The sequence below is a fragment of the Thamnophis sirtalis genome, unplaced genomic scaffold (genome assembly GCF_051295495.1).
Source record: "Thamnophis sirtalis isolate CommonGarterSnake01/CBP01778 unplaced genomic scaffold, rThaSir2_p1.2 scaffold_9, whole genome shotgun sequence".
Lineage (NCBI taxonomy): Eukaryota > Metazoa > Chordata > Lepidosauria > Squamata > Natricidae > Thamnophis > Thamnophis sirtalis.
In genome coordinates, this window is record NW_028261389.1 from 21517761 (window position 1) to 21535246 (window position 17486).

Consider the following 17486-nt stretch of genomic DNA (forward strand, 5'->3'; position numbering starts at 1 on the left):
TGCAGGAGATTTCAAGTGAAATTGTAGGGCATGGGTGTCAAACTCGATTTCATTGAGGGCCGCATCAGAATTGTGTTTGATCTCCGTGGGCCAGGGGGCATGGCCAAGATGGGCATGGCCAGCTCAACGTCACTCATCAAGGCCCCATTTTGAGCTACAACGGCCTCCTTCTGCCAGTGAAAACGGAGGGGGGGCAGCTCTATTTTTGCTGGCAGTGCTGGAGGCCATTGTGGCTGAAAATGAAGCTCGGGAGGTCTGCATGCAACCCTCCTGAGCTCCATTTTAGCTGGTAGAGGCACCGCAGACTGGTCCATCACTGTTTCCTGGGGGGCGTTGTGGGCCAGATCTAAGCACCCCATGGGCCGGATCTGGCCCAGATCTGACACCCCTGTTGTAGAGGGTCATTTTGTAATCTCCCATCAAGGTATCCTTTAAAAAGTGCAGAGCTCTCTGCTGTTTGGCCTCAGCTCCACAGAGATGCCACGTGAAAAGGTTGGAGACTCAAACTTTAGCCTTTTCTGCAGGTAAAAAAGTTGGCTTTTTCTTTCCATAAACATTGTCTCTCTCTCTCTCTTTCTTTCCCCACCATTAAATCCTCTCTAGGTAGCAGAATGAAATTTCTTCATAAGAAATAAGCATTTGGAGCACCACCAGGAGTGGAGAGGAGGAGATCTTTTCTAAGCATTTCAGCAGACACAGCACGGGCTCCGTTTGTTTTTCCCATTTCAAAACCAAGTCCAGCTTAGCCTGCTCCAGGGGTGGAGGAATCTCCAGAGAAGCAGGGTTTAAAAGCTGCACCTGGGTGGACAGCTGACCTTGTGGCCTCCTATACAGCATGGTGCAGAAGGATTGGCTTGATGAAGAGCATGCACTGGACAAAGCACTCCCCAACCTCTCTGCTCACTGACCCTTTGCAGACTTTGTGGTGATTTTGAGATCTTATCTATTACGTTTTTTTTTGTTTGTTTTTTGGTGAAAATGTTTCTTATTTATACTGAGGTTAGGAAGACTTATTAGGCAGAGACATTTGTTCCATTTACTCTCCCAAGGGATGACAGCAAGGATAGGCGCTGCCTTAACTTGGATAGTATAATTGTAAAATGACATGAAGTGATACAGAAAGAGCAGGAAGAGACACAGACGTAGAGATGGGAAAAGAAGAACTCGTATGCACCAGTAGGTGTGGTGGTAGTGGTGGTGGGACTACTGAATCCATTCAGAATTTTATCCAGCTGACCACTATGTGATGACTTTCTGCCCCTTCCTGGAGTTTGGGATATATGTCCACACTCTTCTTTCGGAGTAAGTCTGATCGGTTGTAATTGGAAGTATGTGTTTATTAAAACAAACTAAAGCATGTGCTTAGTTCAAAGTATTGTATATAGTTTGTTTGGTTTGTGTGTATCTTCTTGTTCTGACCTAGGCTTCCCAAGAGCATGAAGCAGACTCCTTGTCCCAACAAAAACCCCTTTTATTGATTTACTGTGAATTCTGCTCACTCACATCCAGCAAAATGTTTCAAGGGAGGATTTATAGTCACAGACCTTATCTGGCTTGGAGAGCTGATAGGCTGATATCTGCAAAACTTGGCAAGGGGTCTCGGAGAGTCACGAACAAATTAAGTGAACTCATTGTCTCCTGCAAACTCCACTCCCCTTTCGCTCCTCTTTTATTTCCTCTGGGAGGGGGCCATTCATCGTCCACCTGTGGCCTTAGTCCCAAGTTGACCCTTGTTCCTTAGCTGTTCCCTACCTGTTTATCTGCCTCGCTGATGTCTGACTGTGAAGGCAGCTGATAACTGGTATACGGCTCTGGCCCCCCTCTCTGCCTCCAACACAGAGCCCTCATCAGAGCCTTCCCCAGATTCCAGGACTGGCCCATGTTCCTCCCCAATCTCCTCACTGTCCGAATCTGCTTCCAGCTCTACTGGCCGCTGGCAGGCCACAACACTTCTGGAGTAAAATTCAGAGGATGATTTGAAGGGCAGAAGCAGCCCTTTGGAGAACCTTCCCGCTCACCCACTTCCCCCCCAAGCAACAGAAAAATGTCTTAAGGCTTTTAAAGGATGAATTGGATGGTTTTGATGATGGGATTGTATGCACCCCCTAGTGGCCAGGACAGTTGTGAAACAGTTACCTTTGGTCTTTGCATTCCTCTTGGATTTATTCGGTGTTTGTTACACTGCATGACGATTCATTCATACATGCAAGCATATCATTTAATTTTGTTACATTTATTTACACAACAGTGAGGTGTGACATTATTGAAAAGTACCATACCTGACACACAGATCAAACCCATGATGTGGAATTTGTAGCAACTTGTTTGTACCTTTGAATCAACCCAGCATAAAGGTTTGGGGATAGGGTCATGTTTTCATCCACACCTTTCTCTTTCTGTACATCTCAATAAAGAGAACTGTTTCTGCTCTTGCTGACAAGAAAGGGATACCTTGAAGTCTTAACTTCAAGGAAGTCTTAACTTCAAGGAAGGCAGTTGATTGTGATGCCACCAGATGTGGGGTTTCAGTTTTAGGTGTGATAACTAATGGGAATGCACTGAAGGGATTCTGGATCCTGGAGAAAAGTGGAGGCTGACCACCGGTGGGTCTCTTGCTTAAAACATTACATGTGTACAAACTCTGCTCTTACTTCCAGTAAACTTTAGCCTAGCGATAAAAAAGGGAAAAGCAAAATCATAGCTAAGTAGGATGGGATTCTACTGGCTCAAACTGGTTTGGGTGAACCGCAGTGGTGGGATTCAGCTGGTTCGCACCTATTCAGGAGAACCGGTTGTTAACTTTCTAAGCACTTCAGAGAACTGATTGTTGGAAGAAATCTCATTTTGTTTTTCTCCACTTTACTGGGCTAATCCTGTAAGGAAGGCAGGAAGGAAACATTCTGGTGTTGTTTCTAGCCTGATCTTTAGTGTCTTGCTTACAGAAACTGACTCTACAGTTAACCCTTATTGCATTATAACAGCTAAGGCAAAACGCCCATTGACGGGAGTGATGTTGAGTTGGCCATGCCCACACAGTCACATGACCACCAAGCCACGCCTACCCAGCTCGTCATTAGGGCAGAGAACCGGTTGTTAAATTTTTTGAATCTGACGAACCGGTAGCTTTGATGATCAGCTGGGAGTGAACCAGTTCATTCCGACAATCAAGTGGGCCCACCTGCCCGCCCCTGTGCTTTACTGACCTTTTATCTTCTCAGTTGAGTTGCATGGCAGAGTGGATTGCCACACCTCAGCTGTTTTCCTCCCCAGCAGTAATGCGGAGGATAAGTGTTCTCAAAGCTGTGCGCACTCACCAAACCGGTTGTTAAACTGGTAAGATCCCACCACTGTAGCTAAGAAGTAGGGCACACAGTTTGGTATAGTCAACTCCAGTGTCTTTAAGAGCAGAGAAAACCTATTTTTAGACATTCTGGAAAGCCCCTGAAGCACATATATGTACAGCCCCCATCACATTACACCCTTTCAGATTAAACAGTGTTCTACAAAATGAAGAACAAGAAGTAATAAAGCAAAATAAATAAAAGGAAGGTGGTAGGGGGCGGGGGGAAAGGAAATCTGTTTGAGGGATTTACTGATCTTCCAAGGTAAAATCATTAAGATAAAGGCATCCTCTTCCTTTATGACACCTTGAATAATGCAGGTAAGCTTGGAAAGGTTGCTTATTTGGCAGCAGTTTTCATGGCCAAGATTGTTTGTTTAATTCATCTCCATCCCCAAATACACTGTTTTGGATCAGCTTTTCACTGAGACGGTATATTTTATCTTTCCTGGATACTCTGGAGAAAGCCACCTGGGAAAGAAAAATACAGAATATGAAGAAAATATTCCTGGTTGACTTATCAGCAGCCACATCTTCCTGAGTGAACCTATGACTTATATGGATATAGGAAAAGCTTGGCTGGAATATGCCCAAGGATTGTAGTATTGCAATGGTGAACAATGACAGGTCATTGCATGTGTTAAAACCACCCCTTGAAGATCAGAGTAAGGCTGGGGACAGTGAGACATGTTAGCGTTCCTTTTCCTTCCATCCTTCCCTCAGAAAGTTGGACTTTCTCCAGTCAAAAGATGGGAACATCACTGGAGCAACATTGAAAAATTACAAGTGGATATCAATGACAGAAGCTGAAGATGAGTGAGAATGTTGCAATAAGTCCCATTTGAAGCAGCTCTAAGCTCTTAAACCTCTTTGTCAGAGATGACAAGGTGAGAATTTGCCTTGGGCTTATGAGGCACAGCTACTTGTGTAAACAGCATACCAAGTCCATGTACCCCAATTTCCACGATAGCAAAAACACATTGTAAGTAGTGAGAACATGCAACACCTAAGTGATTATACAGCATCATGCAAATGGTAGCAAATGGCTTCCCGTTTGGTGCAATACAATTGGGAAATTAGTTCTTCCAAATTATATTTTTATTATTAAATTTTATTAAATAGATTCATTTGCCACCCATTATGTATTTTGGGGTGACATTGAGCACCATAGACTTGCTGCAAGCAAGTCTTCCAAAAATTAAGTGTAATATCCTGTTTCCCCAAAAATAAGACCTCCCCGGATAATAAGCTCCCCGAAAATAGTGCAACACAGCAGCAGCCATGAGGTGACCACGCTCACTACCTCCCGCACCTCAAAAATAATAAGACTTCTCTGAAAATAAGGCCAAGTGCTTATTTCGGGGTCAAAAGAAAATAAGACTATGTCTTATTTTCGGGAAAACATGGTAGCAACCTTGCTAATAAGTGCATCACTTAAAAGTTTTGCATGACAGACTGAGGAGAAAAACACATGTCAGTGCCTTACATTGTAGAAACTAGAATGCCAGTTTATCAACATATCTTCCCCTTGTCATCTTCAACTCTGGAGCATTTCTATGCCAGGAAAACCTTGTCAATTTTAATCAAGTTTGAGATAACCACATCTACTGTGTTTCCCCGAAAATACAACATGTCCTGAAACTAAAGCCTTGCCACATTTTTCAGGTGGGCAAAAATATAAGCCCCCTGGACAACCCCACCCTCCAGCGAGGCAGAGCACCACTCACCGACCTAGCAGTATCCTGAAGGCGCCAAGCCGTGGGAGCCGGGGGGGGGGGGGCGGAATAAAGGCACTCACGTTGTTTGGCACCTTCGGGATACTGCTAAGTTGGGGAGTGGCGTTCTGCCTGGCTGGAGGGGGGAGTTGCCGGGCAGCTGCTCCCTTGCGAGCGGGCTCCCGAAGAGCTGGGTACAGCCTCAGGGGCGAAGCAGCCATGAGGTGACCATGCTCGCGAGCAGCCACCCAACAAACCCCCTCTCCAGTCAGGCAGAGCACCATTCACTGACCTAGGGAGTATCCCTAAGGCACCAAGCCATGTGGCGCTCTGCCCGCCCCCCAGGTCCCACCGCTTGGCACATTCGGGATACCCCCTAGGTCAGTGCATGGATCTCTGCCTGGCTGGAGAGGGGGGTTGCGCAAGCGCCTGCTGCACCCCTAGCTCTCATGCCTCCCAGCCTCACCATGCCCTGGGTCAGCTGTTCTTGCAGCAGCTGCCAAGCTCTGAGCAAAACATCTCGCCCAGCTTCCAAACTTCGGAACTCGGCTTCTGATTCTTCCAGGAGTGGCCGCTCTAGGAGTGTTTTCTATGGTTATGGGCAGGCTGCCAGACAAAGTGTTTTTGTCCTTGGATTTTTTTCCTTGAAAATGATTTGCTTTTTTTTGATGGTCTCCAATTATAGTGAAATTAAGGTCTTAGAAAGCATGACAAAAAGCTCACTAAGAATTTGGGAAGTCTAGAAAATCTTGACGGTAATGAGTTAATGATTTTTTTCCTTTTCTTTTTTCCCTTCCTTTGTGGTCCCAAGGCTAAGGTTTTGCATTTGACCCTCAAAACAATAAGCTGCAATAGGAAAGATACCCAAATTGTCAATGAACAGTGTTCATAGCTATGATGCAATTTTTTTTCCCTAGAGTGGCATTTTGATTTTACATTTTGGGACTAGGTTAAAACTGATTTAATAGCTTTTTCTTCTCTTTGGATTTTTTAAAATCCCTGTAAAGGTAAAGATTCCCCTCGCACATAGGTGCTAGTCGTTCCCAACTCCAGGGGGCGATGCTCATCTCCGTTTCAAAACCGAAGATCCAACACTGTCCAAAGACGTCTCCGTGGTCATGTGGCCGGCATGACTAAATGCCGAAGGTGCAGAGGACGCTGTTACCTTCCCACCAAAGATGGCCCCTATTTTTCTATTTGCATTTTATGTCCTTTTGAACTGCTAGGTTGGCAGAAGCTGGGACAAGTAATGGGAACTGACTCCATTACGTGGTGCTAGGGATTCGAACCGCCGAACTGCCGACCTTTCTAATCGACAAGCTCAGCGTCTTAGCCACTGAGCCACCACATTTTTAATGTGCAAATTACAAGTCTGACTTTGCTTTTTTCCCCCAATAAATAAACCAGGAACCTAATAAAATGTTCTCATTGGTGAAGGAGAGAAATATGTTGACTCTATTGCTTGATCCAAACTTAGCTAATGGCATGTATTTTCCCTCTCCTTCCTAAGAGGCATCTCCTGCCTAGTCACATAAACACAATTATGGAGAGATACACTTTATAAAATGTATACAAGTGCCTTGAATTAATCAGGGAATTATTTTTAAATAGGAATAGGGCCACCACGAGATCAAACATGAGCTAGATTATTAAGATCAAGGCGAGAAGGAAGGGCATCGTGGGTGCATTTTTAAAGGACAAGGCTTCAGTTTTATTTTGTTTTTTTAATCATTGCAGGAGAAATTTGATGCCAAAGCCAATGGCAAAAACTTCCACATGTAGCTTTTTTTAAATACATGAGGAAAAGAGTACTGTACAAAGATTGCAAAAGCATTATATCAGCTTTTCATTCGGTATGACCTTACACCGCCCTCTGTTGCCAATTGCTTGAAGGCAGCATTTGAAACCCTGGTTTAGCAGCTTTCTTACTGTGCACAATGTCAAATCTAGTTCTAGACATCACTATGGCAGTGTGTATTTATACATATCTGGAAAGCTTTCACTGACCTCTAATTTCTTGTGGGAAATTTAATTTTCTTTCTTGTATTAAGGATCATAAATGTGCAATTTTCTTCTATGGAACGATCCAGATGTAAAGGCATTTATTTAGACATTCAGATTAGTCACTACTATTCCTTCAAAAGTTGGAAATAATATAATTTGCTCTCTTTTGGTGTTTCCCCAAAACACCATCTGGCAAGGAAGTTTGGGTTGAGTTATAGAGAGAGTGAATATCCTATTGGGGGTCCTTTGATATTCTTAGGTGTTTTCTTACAGACATTTCATTACCAAACTAGAAACATCTGCAAGCTAAGAGAACAGCAAAGAGCCCACACTTCAACCCTGAGTTTCAAATATTCTCTTATATTGATAACATTCTAAGCTTCATTGTTGAAGTTGAATTTTAGTTTGGTTCTTCCCCCGAACATTTTCAATATTTTAGCCATTACATCACACTAGTGCTCAGTGAGAATAAGCACTGCATTGATCTTCGTAAGGAATATTTGAAAACAGGAGAAGAATCTCATTCACTCGCACTTTGATGTACTGCTTAGTTTCCGTGGTACCTGTTTGTCGGGAAACTGCTTTGAAGTCACACCTTCCTTTTGGAAGTTTGCAAGTATAGAGGCCCAAGCAGCCATCGCAATCAGATGGTTTCCGGCAAGCTTTCAGCAGGATCCCAGGGCAGGAATACTGAGAAGGAAACAAAAAAACTCTGCAGATAAGACGCATTGTTTGAAAGTAAGAAATGCTGTCTCAGTAATTCATTAACTTGCTTAGTATTTCTTGCTAGACTTATATTTTTATATACATACATACATACATACATACATACATACATACATACATACATACATACATACATACATATATTGACTCACTTAACAATTTTGGCAAAGAAAGGTCATAAAATGGGGCAAAACTCAAATATCTCACTTAACAACAGAAAATGTGGGCTCCAAAAGGGTCATAAGTCGAGCACTATCTGTATTTCCTTACTGCGGCTTGATGAAATTAAAAAAAAAATCTGTATAATGATCTAACCAACTGCAGTTCATCCCTTCATCCCATTCAAGTGCCACACTACTGTTCCCCTGCTAATCTGCCAAAAACTCAATTGCAATAAAAAATTTCATTTCCAGCAAGAATTGGAAGAGCATTTCAGGATCAGACCAAAATTAATTTTTTAAAAAATATACATGACTCACCGTATCTGTATTAAAGTTCCCATGGCCATCCAAGTGGGCCTCAAAGCCTTGACTCTTGCCCTTTGGCGGGGACACTGGGAGGAAAGGCCTCTTGCCACTGGGCTTCTGCTTACTGGTTCCCAATTGCAAGCTGCTTGCTGCTTTGCCATACTCTCCATCACCCAGTTGGGCTTCTCCTTCTGCAGCCTTCCACAATCTAGGGGGAGGCTGTTTCCTCCCGTCTACATCTTTGTCTCTGTGACTGGGGTGGAGGTTCTTCCTAAACGTTGGAGCTCCAGCCGGGTTGACTTCAGCAGCCAGTCCTTTCCCAGTTTGAATCAGACAATAAAATGGCATGGAAAGCGCGAGGATGGTCATTTTAGATACCTTCATACTGTTGTCTTGATTGTTCTTGCCCAACCAAGACTTGGAGTGTATTGGAGCAATTTAAAACAACCACACGCGCCGGAGTGTCTGTTCTCTTCCATGCATGGATGGTGGAAGCCTTTTATGCCGTCAGTGTCCCAGCTCGTCCCCTCCCCCACCCCATCCTTCTTACACAAATACACATCCTCCCCCCCCCCCTTTGTTATGATATCAATTTTATGGCTTGTATCGTCTCCTTGGAAATTTTCTTCCTCTTTCCTCCTCCCCCTTTTCTCCATCCCAGTAACACCCAACCTCTTTGCAAGACCTGTGCCTAATGCCATCTTTCTCCTCCATTGTGATAATGGAACATTTCCTACTCCTCCCTTTTTGGGGGGATGAGCAGGTGCTCGAAGGCACTTTAAGAACTTTGCTGGTGAAAGAAAGAAAGAAAAACATTCTGTCTAATGAGCAAGTGATGAGTACATCTCTCCCCACCCCCCTTCTTCTGTAGAACTATTGATCATTCCTGATTTTGTTGTTGTTTCTCAACTGTTACAACTGGAAACAAACAGATCAGTCCATTTCAATGGCAGTGATAATCCGCTCTGTCCAGGGGTGAAATCCAGCAGGTTCTAACAGGTTCTGGAGAACCGGTAGCGGAAGTTTTGAGAGGTTTGGGGAACCGGCAAGTACCACTTTCGACTGGCCCCAGAGTGGGGTGGGAATGCAGATTTTGCAGTATCCTTCCCCCAGGAGTGGGGAGGGAATGGGGATTTTGCAGTATCCTTACCCTGCCACGCCCACCAAGCCACGCCCACAGAACTGGTAGTAAAAAAAAATGAATTTCACCACTGGCTCTGTCCCATTGTTGTTACTAAAACTATTATTTCTCCTTCTAAAGCTGAACTTTGAGGAATATTTGAGTTTCAATGTATTCATTAATTCAGGGAGATCATTTAAACCAGGGTTTCCCAACCTTTTTTTGGCCATGTCCCACATAAGCATATCTAAAATCCTGATGCCCCCCCCCCCAATGACATATAATTCTTACTTTACTCAAAAAGTGAACTCTACTCATGCGGAGGAAGCCTAAAAGGCCACTAGCTTGGTTTAAACAAGGTTCAAAATTGCCCCCATGAAAAACCAAATTGCTCCCCTATGGGATGTGGGCCTCACTTTGCGAACCACTGGTTTAAACGCTTATTTAAAAATATAGCCTAAATCAAGTTCTCCAACATCATTAAATCAGTTTCGCTCTGTTAGAATTATGAGTAAAGACATTTTCGAGATACTTCATCAAAGATAATATATCTTACAATACTGTACCAATATATTTAATACTGTACTATTTTAAATAAGCAATATGTAAAATCAGATTTCCAGAGTAGGCTGCAAGCTCCATTTAGGTAGAGCTTTGGAAAGATTGCATAAAAATGAGAATATTTCCCTGATTAACAGCATCTCTAATTGGAAGCCGCTTTGCTTTACCTAATATAATGCTTATTCCTATAGCAATTAGAAGTAGAAACCATGCAGATTAAGGAAATACCTGCAAATGTGCATGATCAATTGTAGATATAATTGTATTGTGTGTGTGTGTGTGTTTGTGTGTATGTAAAAAGTTTAGGATGTGCTTTTCTGTAGAATTTTTTAAAATTATTTTTATTAGTACATAGTGCTCTGTCTTCACTACACGCTAGTCTGTGTGCATCTTGACATGCAGCTAAGCCCACCTATCCTCCAACAAAACAGACCATGTGCGCAGAATTGGATGCTTTATTGAAAGAACAGGATATGGTGAAACAGCAATGCTCTCTGTGTAGGATGTAGGTTTGTCCTTGGAAGAACGTGTGCCACGGATTAAGATGGACTTTTCTTTGTGTTTCTGCCTCCTCCAAATGCTAAAGAAAAATGGAGTCTGGCTTCCCAACATGTACTTGTTTTGAGAGTGTGGGCTGATATGTAATGGGGTTGGGTCAGCTTCAGAACAATCTAGATTGTTATTTGCCCTCTGGCCACTAGATGGCATTAGAGAGCCAGAACAGCATATATAAAAATTATATACTAGGGCACAACACCTAGTAAACAGAATTAGAATAATATAGAATGCGGCACAGGGAGATTCAGGCACCCCTTTCCCCCCCTTCACCCATGAAGACTGGAGAAGAAAGGGAAGAAAATCTTCAACTCCAGTTAAGACAGCTTCCATATCTTGGCCACAGGCCATCTCTGAGCCTTGAGCCTTGCCAAGCTCACACTGGTGCTGTTGATCAATGGTGAAACAGGCTCATAAGAGCGGAGGGAAAAACTGGCTGAGAGGAGGCCCATCCGGACGCAGTGATCTGTGTCTTCCCCAGCAAGCAGCCCAGCGATGATTCCAGCCATTAAGCTGCAAAGAAAAGAGAGCTTGTGGGCTGAACTAGTCTAGGTTAGGCAGGGCTGGATTTAGATGAAAAGAGGCCCTAGGCTATTCCACTTATGAGGCCCTTTCACCTCCCATTTTTAAGTTTGTAAATTACATGAGAGACAATAAAATACATCATTACTGTGATATATATCAATATATATCAATATATATAGCTGGCCTCACGACCGAGGGCGGCTCTGCTCTGCGGCAAAGGCAGCGAGGCCAGCCGCCTCCCCTGCTGCGCTCAGCTGCCCGGCTCGGCCCCCTCACCCTCACCAGCCTGGCCGCTGGTGGGTTCCGCGTCGACGGAGCGGCTACTGGGAGCGGCCGCGCCTCTCGCCCGACTGTGGGTGCCGGGAATGTGGGCGGGCTCCCCAACTGCCGCGGCACTGGAACAATCTTAACCAATACATTTTTATGTTTGTTTATTAGTCATATGCGTAGAATTTCTCCTTATTTTCGGTTCAGTGTTTTAGTGTTCACTGTTTTTAGAATAGTGTAATTTTAATTTTGCTAACAATTTGAATGTAGGTCCCTCTTGATCTTGAGGCCCTAGGCTGAAGCCTAGTTAGCCTATAGGAAAATCCGGCCCTGAGGTTAGGGGATAAGCATGGAATATGAGCGTTCAGAACATTTTCCTCGCCCTTATCCTTCCCTACCCTCTGAAGAAACTTCACAGCATATACTAGAAGCACCCCCCAAAATTGTACCCAGCAAGAACCATGCCTCATATTAGTGGTCCGCAGAATTTAAAATTATGAATTTAGTGGTCCATGAGGCCCGAAACATTGGTGACCACTGCTTTAAACTATTTCTCAAGGCATCTTCATGCCACAGTATAACATACTATTGTTTCTGTCACTACTGTACAAGAAAGAAATGTACACAGCAGTGGTGGGTTCCGGATCCCGTTGCAACCGGTATAGTTGCAATGGGGCCCAGCGTCCACCACATGAATGCACACAGCGCACACATGTGTCCTTACCTCTTGCGACGCCTCCACGAGCCTCTGTGATGCACCAGCTGCTCGGCAGACCATCGCACAGGCATGAAAGCGCCAAAGAGCTGAGATACAGGTAAGGAGCTCGGGCGGGTGGGTGGGCCCTCCGGAGCACCGTACTGGAACGGTACCTGGTGCTCCGGGCAGGCACCGGTACACCCATACCGGAGTGTACAGCCTGCAACCCACCACTGGTACAGAGCCAAGAGTACTTTCTTACATGGTTTCTATTGGCACTTTCTTGCAATGAGATATATAATATATCTCATATTACATTTCCTAGCAATTTAGGTAACTTAGTGCCAAAAAAATATGAATAGGTTAATACAAAATATATACATAACTTGTGTACTGAATCACATTATCCATAAAAAGGAATAGTCAGTACATGAGATGGACTTCAATTGGACTTCTACATTAATAAAAGTACCTGATGCTCCTGGGGAAGACATCCTAAAAGGTTGTGTGATCTTTTCACAACAGTTGTGTCTCCAAGCATGTGGAGCAAAACTTCAATTATCTTCCAACAACGTAACCATAAAATATAAGTATTTTTCTTTCACAATAAAGCAGAAAAGTGACAGCTTACAACAAGCTTTCTGTCTCTCATCATGTCCAAATAAATATTTGGGCTAGTGCTTTCCTTAGCAATGTGGCATACCTGCATGCACTGTTATGTCCTCATAGCAACCTAAGTTTCAAAGATCTAACAGAGGGAGGGGGAACACTGTAGAGCCATGGCATGCGTTCAATGAACAATTAGCAGTATATACAGTACCTATCACCAGCTCCAGAGACATTCACTATCTCTTCAGTGGGGACAGGGAGCGCTGGGTAGTGAACAGCACGTAATTCCTCTGTACCATTCTGTAAAATGAAATGGGAGAATTCAAGGAGCTAGGCCTGTAGGCAACTATAAATTGCCTTCCTGCTCGTCTAATGAATACTAACGTTCTGGGTAGCTAAAGGTGAACATGACACAAGAGGATAATTTCCTTCTCGCTTTATCAGACCTGATTGGAGAAAAACAATGGTAGTATCATGAATTGAACTCATAGTCCTCAAGTATTACGGTTGAAATAGGGGAACTGAGCAGGATAATTCACTATAATCAGCTATTGAAAAGGAAGGACCAATGAGAAGAGGCACTATTCCCCATATTCAAGTCTCCATCTTCATGTTTACAAGCACAAATCCATAATTTAAAAATGATGAGATTTTCATTTTCAGAAATTCTTACGTTTGGTCTTTCAAAGGGGAGATTTCTGCATGGTCTTCTGAATTCTAAAATCCAAAGACGGACTAGTGTTCTAATATTTTTCCTTTACCTTTTTAGTTTCATTTCTTTATCCCAAGGGTCGGCAACCCACAACTCTGGAGCCGCATATGGCTCTTTCCTCCCTCTGCTGCGGCTCCCTGTCACCAGTTGGCTCCACAATTGATAGAGCTTTCAGTTAGGACAGGTAGAGGAAAAAGGACACTGCACCACTCTATGATGGGGAAACTGGACTTCCAGTCGGCTCCAAAATTGAACAGGGGGCTTCCAGTTAAGACCTTTATGGCTCTTTGAGTGTTTAAGGTTGCCGACCCCTGCTTTTTCTGTAACAAATACCTAAAGGCATTTCCATATTGCCATTCTATCAGTTACCATTTCTACTATCCAATCTCTCAAAATCAGCTAGCGATGATCCATAATTATCTTCACTAGTGCCAAATGACCAATGCTAAGAACAAAAAGAAAGAATCACTGTCACATTCCAACCCACCACAAGGTAGTCTCCCAATTATTATTTATATTGGGAAACTATCATATTTTTCAGAGTATAAGATGCACCAGATTATAAGGTTTTGAAGAGGAAAATTAAAAAAAAAATACTCTGCAAACCTCCCCAAAATGGCCCATTTTCCATGAAAATGAGCCCATTTTTTCCCCAAAAAACGGGCATGAATAGCCCTTAGGAGGCTTGTAGAGTGCTCCGGGGGAGTGGTGGCCAAAAACAAGTAAAAACCAGTCTATTTTTCACAAAAACAGGCTCATTTTTTGTCAAAAAAAAAAAAAAACCGGCATGCATAGCCTTTAGGAAGCCTATAGTGTGCTGCTGGGGACTGGGGGTGGGGGTCAAAAAACGGGCCGTTTTTTAATCATTTCTTCCATCCCCAGTCCCCAGGAGCTCTCTGAAAACCTTCTAAAAGCTATGCACGGCCATTTTGGTGACAGGGGTGGTGTTTCAGGAGGCAAAATGCTGTATTCAGTGTATAAGACGCACACAGATTTTCAGCATCTTTTTTGAAGGAAAACAGTGCATCTTATATTCCAGAAAATACGGTAATCACCTACAAGTGCCTATAGCTGTAGCATTTTCAAATAAAAGGCTAGTTTCACTATTTTCCCATCTGTTTTTCACATATTTTTACCTCAGAGCATGTTTGTGGGTGCAGAGAGACACTTCCACCCTTGCTTCGGCCACACAGCAGGACTCCATGTTGACCAAGAGTTACTACCACACAGTGTAGCCCTCTCAATAAAGGATAAACCAGAGCAATAGCAGTCTTGATAATGTCCTCCATCTTTGATGGTAGATCTGTAGGTTCCATTCCAGAAATGTAAGAGTGAAACCCAGTAGGATAGCATTGAATTCATAATCAGACCATTCACTTGAGGTTTTTCAATATCACTAAGAGGAACTAAAAATTAGAATTTATTATTTACTGTACTAAATTTCCATTTCAAAAGAAATATGGGAGTGAATGGTATAAGGAAGTATATCAGTAACTATATCTGAATGGTGCCATGGACAATAATTAACTTCACAATGACAAATATTTGATATAAATTGCAAATATATGACTGGCTCCAAATAATCTATGGACAAAGGATATTAAGGTTAACTTGTAGTTGCTATAGTAATTCCCCCCCCCCCCCAAAAAAAACAAAGAACTGTCCTATTAGAGCTTTCTGTGTGCTGAGTTTAAATCCTTTGGAAGTTCAAATCCTGTCATGGTGGAATTATTTCAGATAACTGAACACAATAAAAGGAAGGAAATTGTTCTGGAATAATACAATGGCAGAAAAAAAATCGATATTTCCAGATTGACTCCCAGAAGTGATAAAAAGGAGAACCATATTTTGTGGAGTATAAGATGCACCAAGGTTTTGAAGAGGCAAATTAAAAAAAACGTTTTTGTAGTCTGCAAACCTCCCAAAAATGGCCCATTTTGGCAAAAACAGGCCTGTTTTTTGTCACAAAAAAGGCATGGATAGCCTTTAGGAGACTTATAGAGTGCTCCTTGGGGCTGAAGTGGGGAACGAGCAAAAAATGGTCCGTTTTTTGTGGCTGCCAGTTATCTCAAACATAGGGAGGCTGATATCAGATTGCGGTGGAAAACTAACAATAGACTACTAAAAAATAATTTACTAGCCTGGTTGGTCACTTATATTTCAAACATAACTAATCCATGAAAGTTGAAATATTTTTAATTCCCTTTATGCATGCCTTTTTTTGTCAAAAAACGGGCCCATTTTTGGAAGGTCTGCAGAGTGCAAAAACTTTTTTTAAATTTGCCTCTTCAAAATCTTGGTGTGTCTTATACTCCGGTGCACCTTGTACTCCAAAAAATATGGTAGATCAGCAAGTATCAGTGAAAGGAAATCCCTTATAGACTTTCTGCTGGAAAAAAAAAATGAACTTGTGATTTATGGGTTTGAAGGTTAGAAAGGGTAACTTATGGAAAAAGAGACATTATGATGTAATTTTAGAGATGGGGAAAAATATAAATGTATCTATAATCAACTTTCAACACATTCAGAAGCTGCTTCTTTATAATTTTTCTTTTCTTTTTTCTTTTCTATTTTTTCACTATTATTTTCTTTCTTATATTTTTTTTGTGTTTTTACTTGATTAAAAATTTCAATAAACAATATATTAAAATTGCAATAATTATTGCTGTCATTTATGATTTGCTTTTATTATTTGGTTTCCATATTATGGCTACCAATAGAGGTTTTTCTGCGTTCAAACAGATTACAAGGTTGGTTAAAACATTTCAGGTTTCTTCTTTGAATATTTTTATTTTAACCAACTCCTAATCCAGCTGAATCTCTCCTATGGGAAAGAATAGTTTAAAATATATATATATATATATTTCAGAAAATGTTACAGGATTCCAAAGTGTAACTGAGAGGAAAAAAAGTTTTAGTAAGCTGAAATTGTTGAAGCTGGGGAGGGGGAGCTTTTTTTCACATTCTCTTGATAAAGAAAAACTTTGACCGAGATAAATCAATTCATTTCACAAAAAGTAAAAATTCAAAAACTGCCAGAACAGCAGCAATATTAAGAGATACCCCATCTTTATAGCTGACTTTTCCCACTGCTTGGTCAAGATGTTATCTACCCAACCTTGAGTCAGCAGGACTGTCCTGTTATGAAAAGTTATTTATCCACTGCCCATCTCTATTGTACTCTCTTGCACCGGCCCCTTCAGCCTGATTGCTGAAATGTGTTATCCTAATTTTATTTGTGCAAAATATTTTTGTTTGCTATAAGTTAATTTCCTTTTTCCTCTTCATCAATGATACTGTTTCAGTGCAAATTAGAAAAGGCCCTGTGTGTGGTGGTGCCTCACTCACTCATCATGGCTGGCTTAGGGGCCACAGATAGCAATAGCACTTAGACTTATATACTGCTTCACAGTGCTTTACAGCCCTGTCTAAGCGGTTTACAGAGTCAGCATATCGCCCACAACAATCTGAGTCCTCATTTTCCAAACTCGGAAGGATGAAAGGCTGAGTCAACCTTGAGCCTGGTGAGAATTGAACTGCCAAATTGCAGGCAGCTGGCAGGTAGCAGAAGTAGCCTGCAGTACTGCACTCTAACCACTGTGCCACCATGGTTCAAAGGGGAACGTAGCTCAGTGGTAGACTCCATGTTTTAAAGACATAAAGTTCCAGAAACCATCTTCATTATCTCTAAAATTTTCTCACTAGCAACAAAGGCTTTGGGGAGCCACTCCTAAGCAGAAAGATGGTATGGAATTGTTAACCAGGGGCTGATAATATGTAGTGTAAGTTTAACATTTCCAAGCTATAACTGATAAATACTTCTTTGTTACTGTCATTGCCAAATGTGCTTCACCTGTTGGCACAGGATTTCCCAGGGTCTGACTGATGGCTCGGAGTTCCCGAAAGTTGGGAGATATGCAGGTCAGACCTCTCCAACTCTCTGAAAGAAAAGGCTTTGAAGCTTTGTTCACATCTGTGGGTTCATAGTACACTTGAAAAAAGCATTGCATTTGGTCAGTGATTTTGACAAATATAAAGCATCCTAATCAGTCAAAACGCTTCTATCTTTGCTTTTTTGTTAAAATGTCAACAGTGGGGAAAAAAGATAATCTGGTTGGCCACTGGATTAAACACAGCTTTGAAGTTTTAGTCAGAGACGCTTGTCATGTTCTGATCATTTGAAAGGAT

At 42.2% G+C, this 17486-nt stretch overlaps 3 protein-coding genes across 3 annotated transcripts in view; 1 reads left to right on the forward strand and 2 right to left on the reverse strand.

Moving 5' to 3' along the window:
• Positions 1 to 1375, forward strand: part of DENND2A (DENN domain containing 2A) — an 88245-nt gene extending 86870 nt beyond the window's left edge. The window contains exon 20 of the mRNA XM_087723004.1: positions 604 to 1375. Coding sequence (XP_087579130.1) covers positions 604 to 635 — 32 coding nt within the window. The 3' untranslated portion in view covers positions 636 to 1375. The remainder of the gene's footprint in view (positions 1 to 603) is intronic.
• A 2297-nt stretch (positions 1376 to 3672) lies between these two features.
• LOC106557361 (uncharacterized) lies at positions 3673 to 8752 on the reverse strand. Its single transcript, XM_087722470.1, has 3 exons — positions 8265 to 8752; positions 7623 to 7749; positions 3673 to 3811 (listed from the first exon to the last, which is right to left on the reverse strand). The coding sequence occupies exons 1-3, from the start codon at positions 8634 to 8636 to the stop codon at positions 3780 to 3782; spliced, it is 531 nt and encodes a 176-aa protein (XP_087578596.1). The 5' UTR covers positions 8637 to 8752; the 3' UTR covers positions 3673 to 3779.
• Positions 8753 to 10374: 1622 nt separating this feature from the next.
• LOC106557364 (uncharacterized) overlaps positions 10375 to 17486 on the reverse strand; it is a 49501-nt gene continuing 42389 nt past the window's right edge. Inside the window, exons 15-18 of the mRNA XM_087723005.1 lie at positions 17152 to 17289; positions 14435 to 14601; positions 12798 to 12886; positions 10375 to 11001 (exon numbers count right to left, since the gene is read on the reverse strand). Of these exons, the coding sequence (XP_087579131.1) occupies positions 10806 to 11001; positions 12798 to 12886; positions 14435 to 14601; positions 17152 to 17289 (590 nt within the window). The 3' untranslated portion in view covers positions 10375 to 10805. The remainder of the gene's footprint in view (positions 11002 to 12797; positions 12887 to 14434; positions 14602 to 17151; positions 17290 to 17486) is intronic.

What these genes read in the sequence shown, in the direction of transcription:
- LOC106557361 (XM_087722470.1), bottom strand. Translation starts at nt 8,636, where the DNA reads ATGAAGGTATCTAAAATGACCATCCTCGCGCTTTCCATGCCATTTTAT. An exon ending in GGAACTTTAATACAGATACG is followed by an intron (nt 7,750 to 8,264) that starts GTGAGTCATGTA and finishes TTTCCTTCTCAG; the next exon opens with TATTCCTGCCCTGGGATCCT. An exon ending in AGCAGTTTCCCGACAAACAG is followed by an intron (nt 3,812 to 7,622) that starts GTACCACGGAAA and finishes TTTCTTTCCCAG; the next exon opens with GTGGCTTTCTCCAGAGTATC.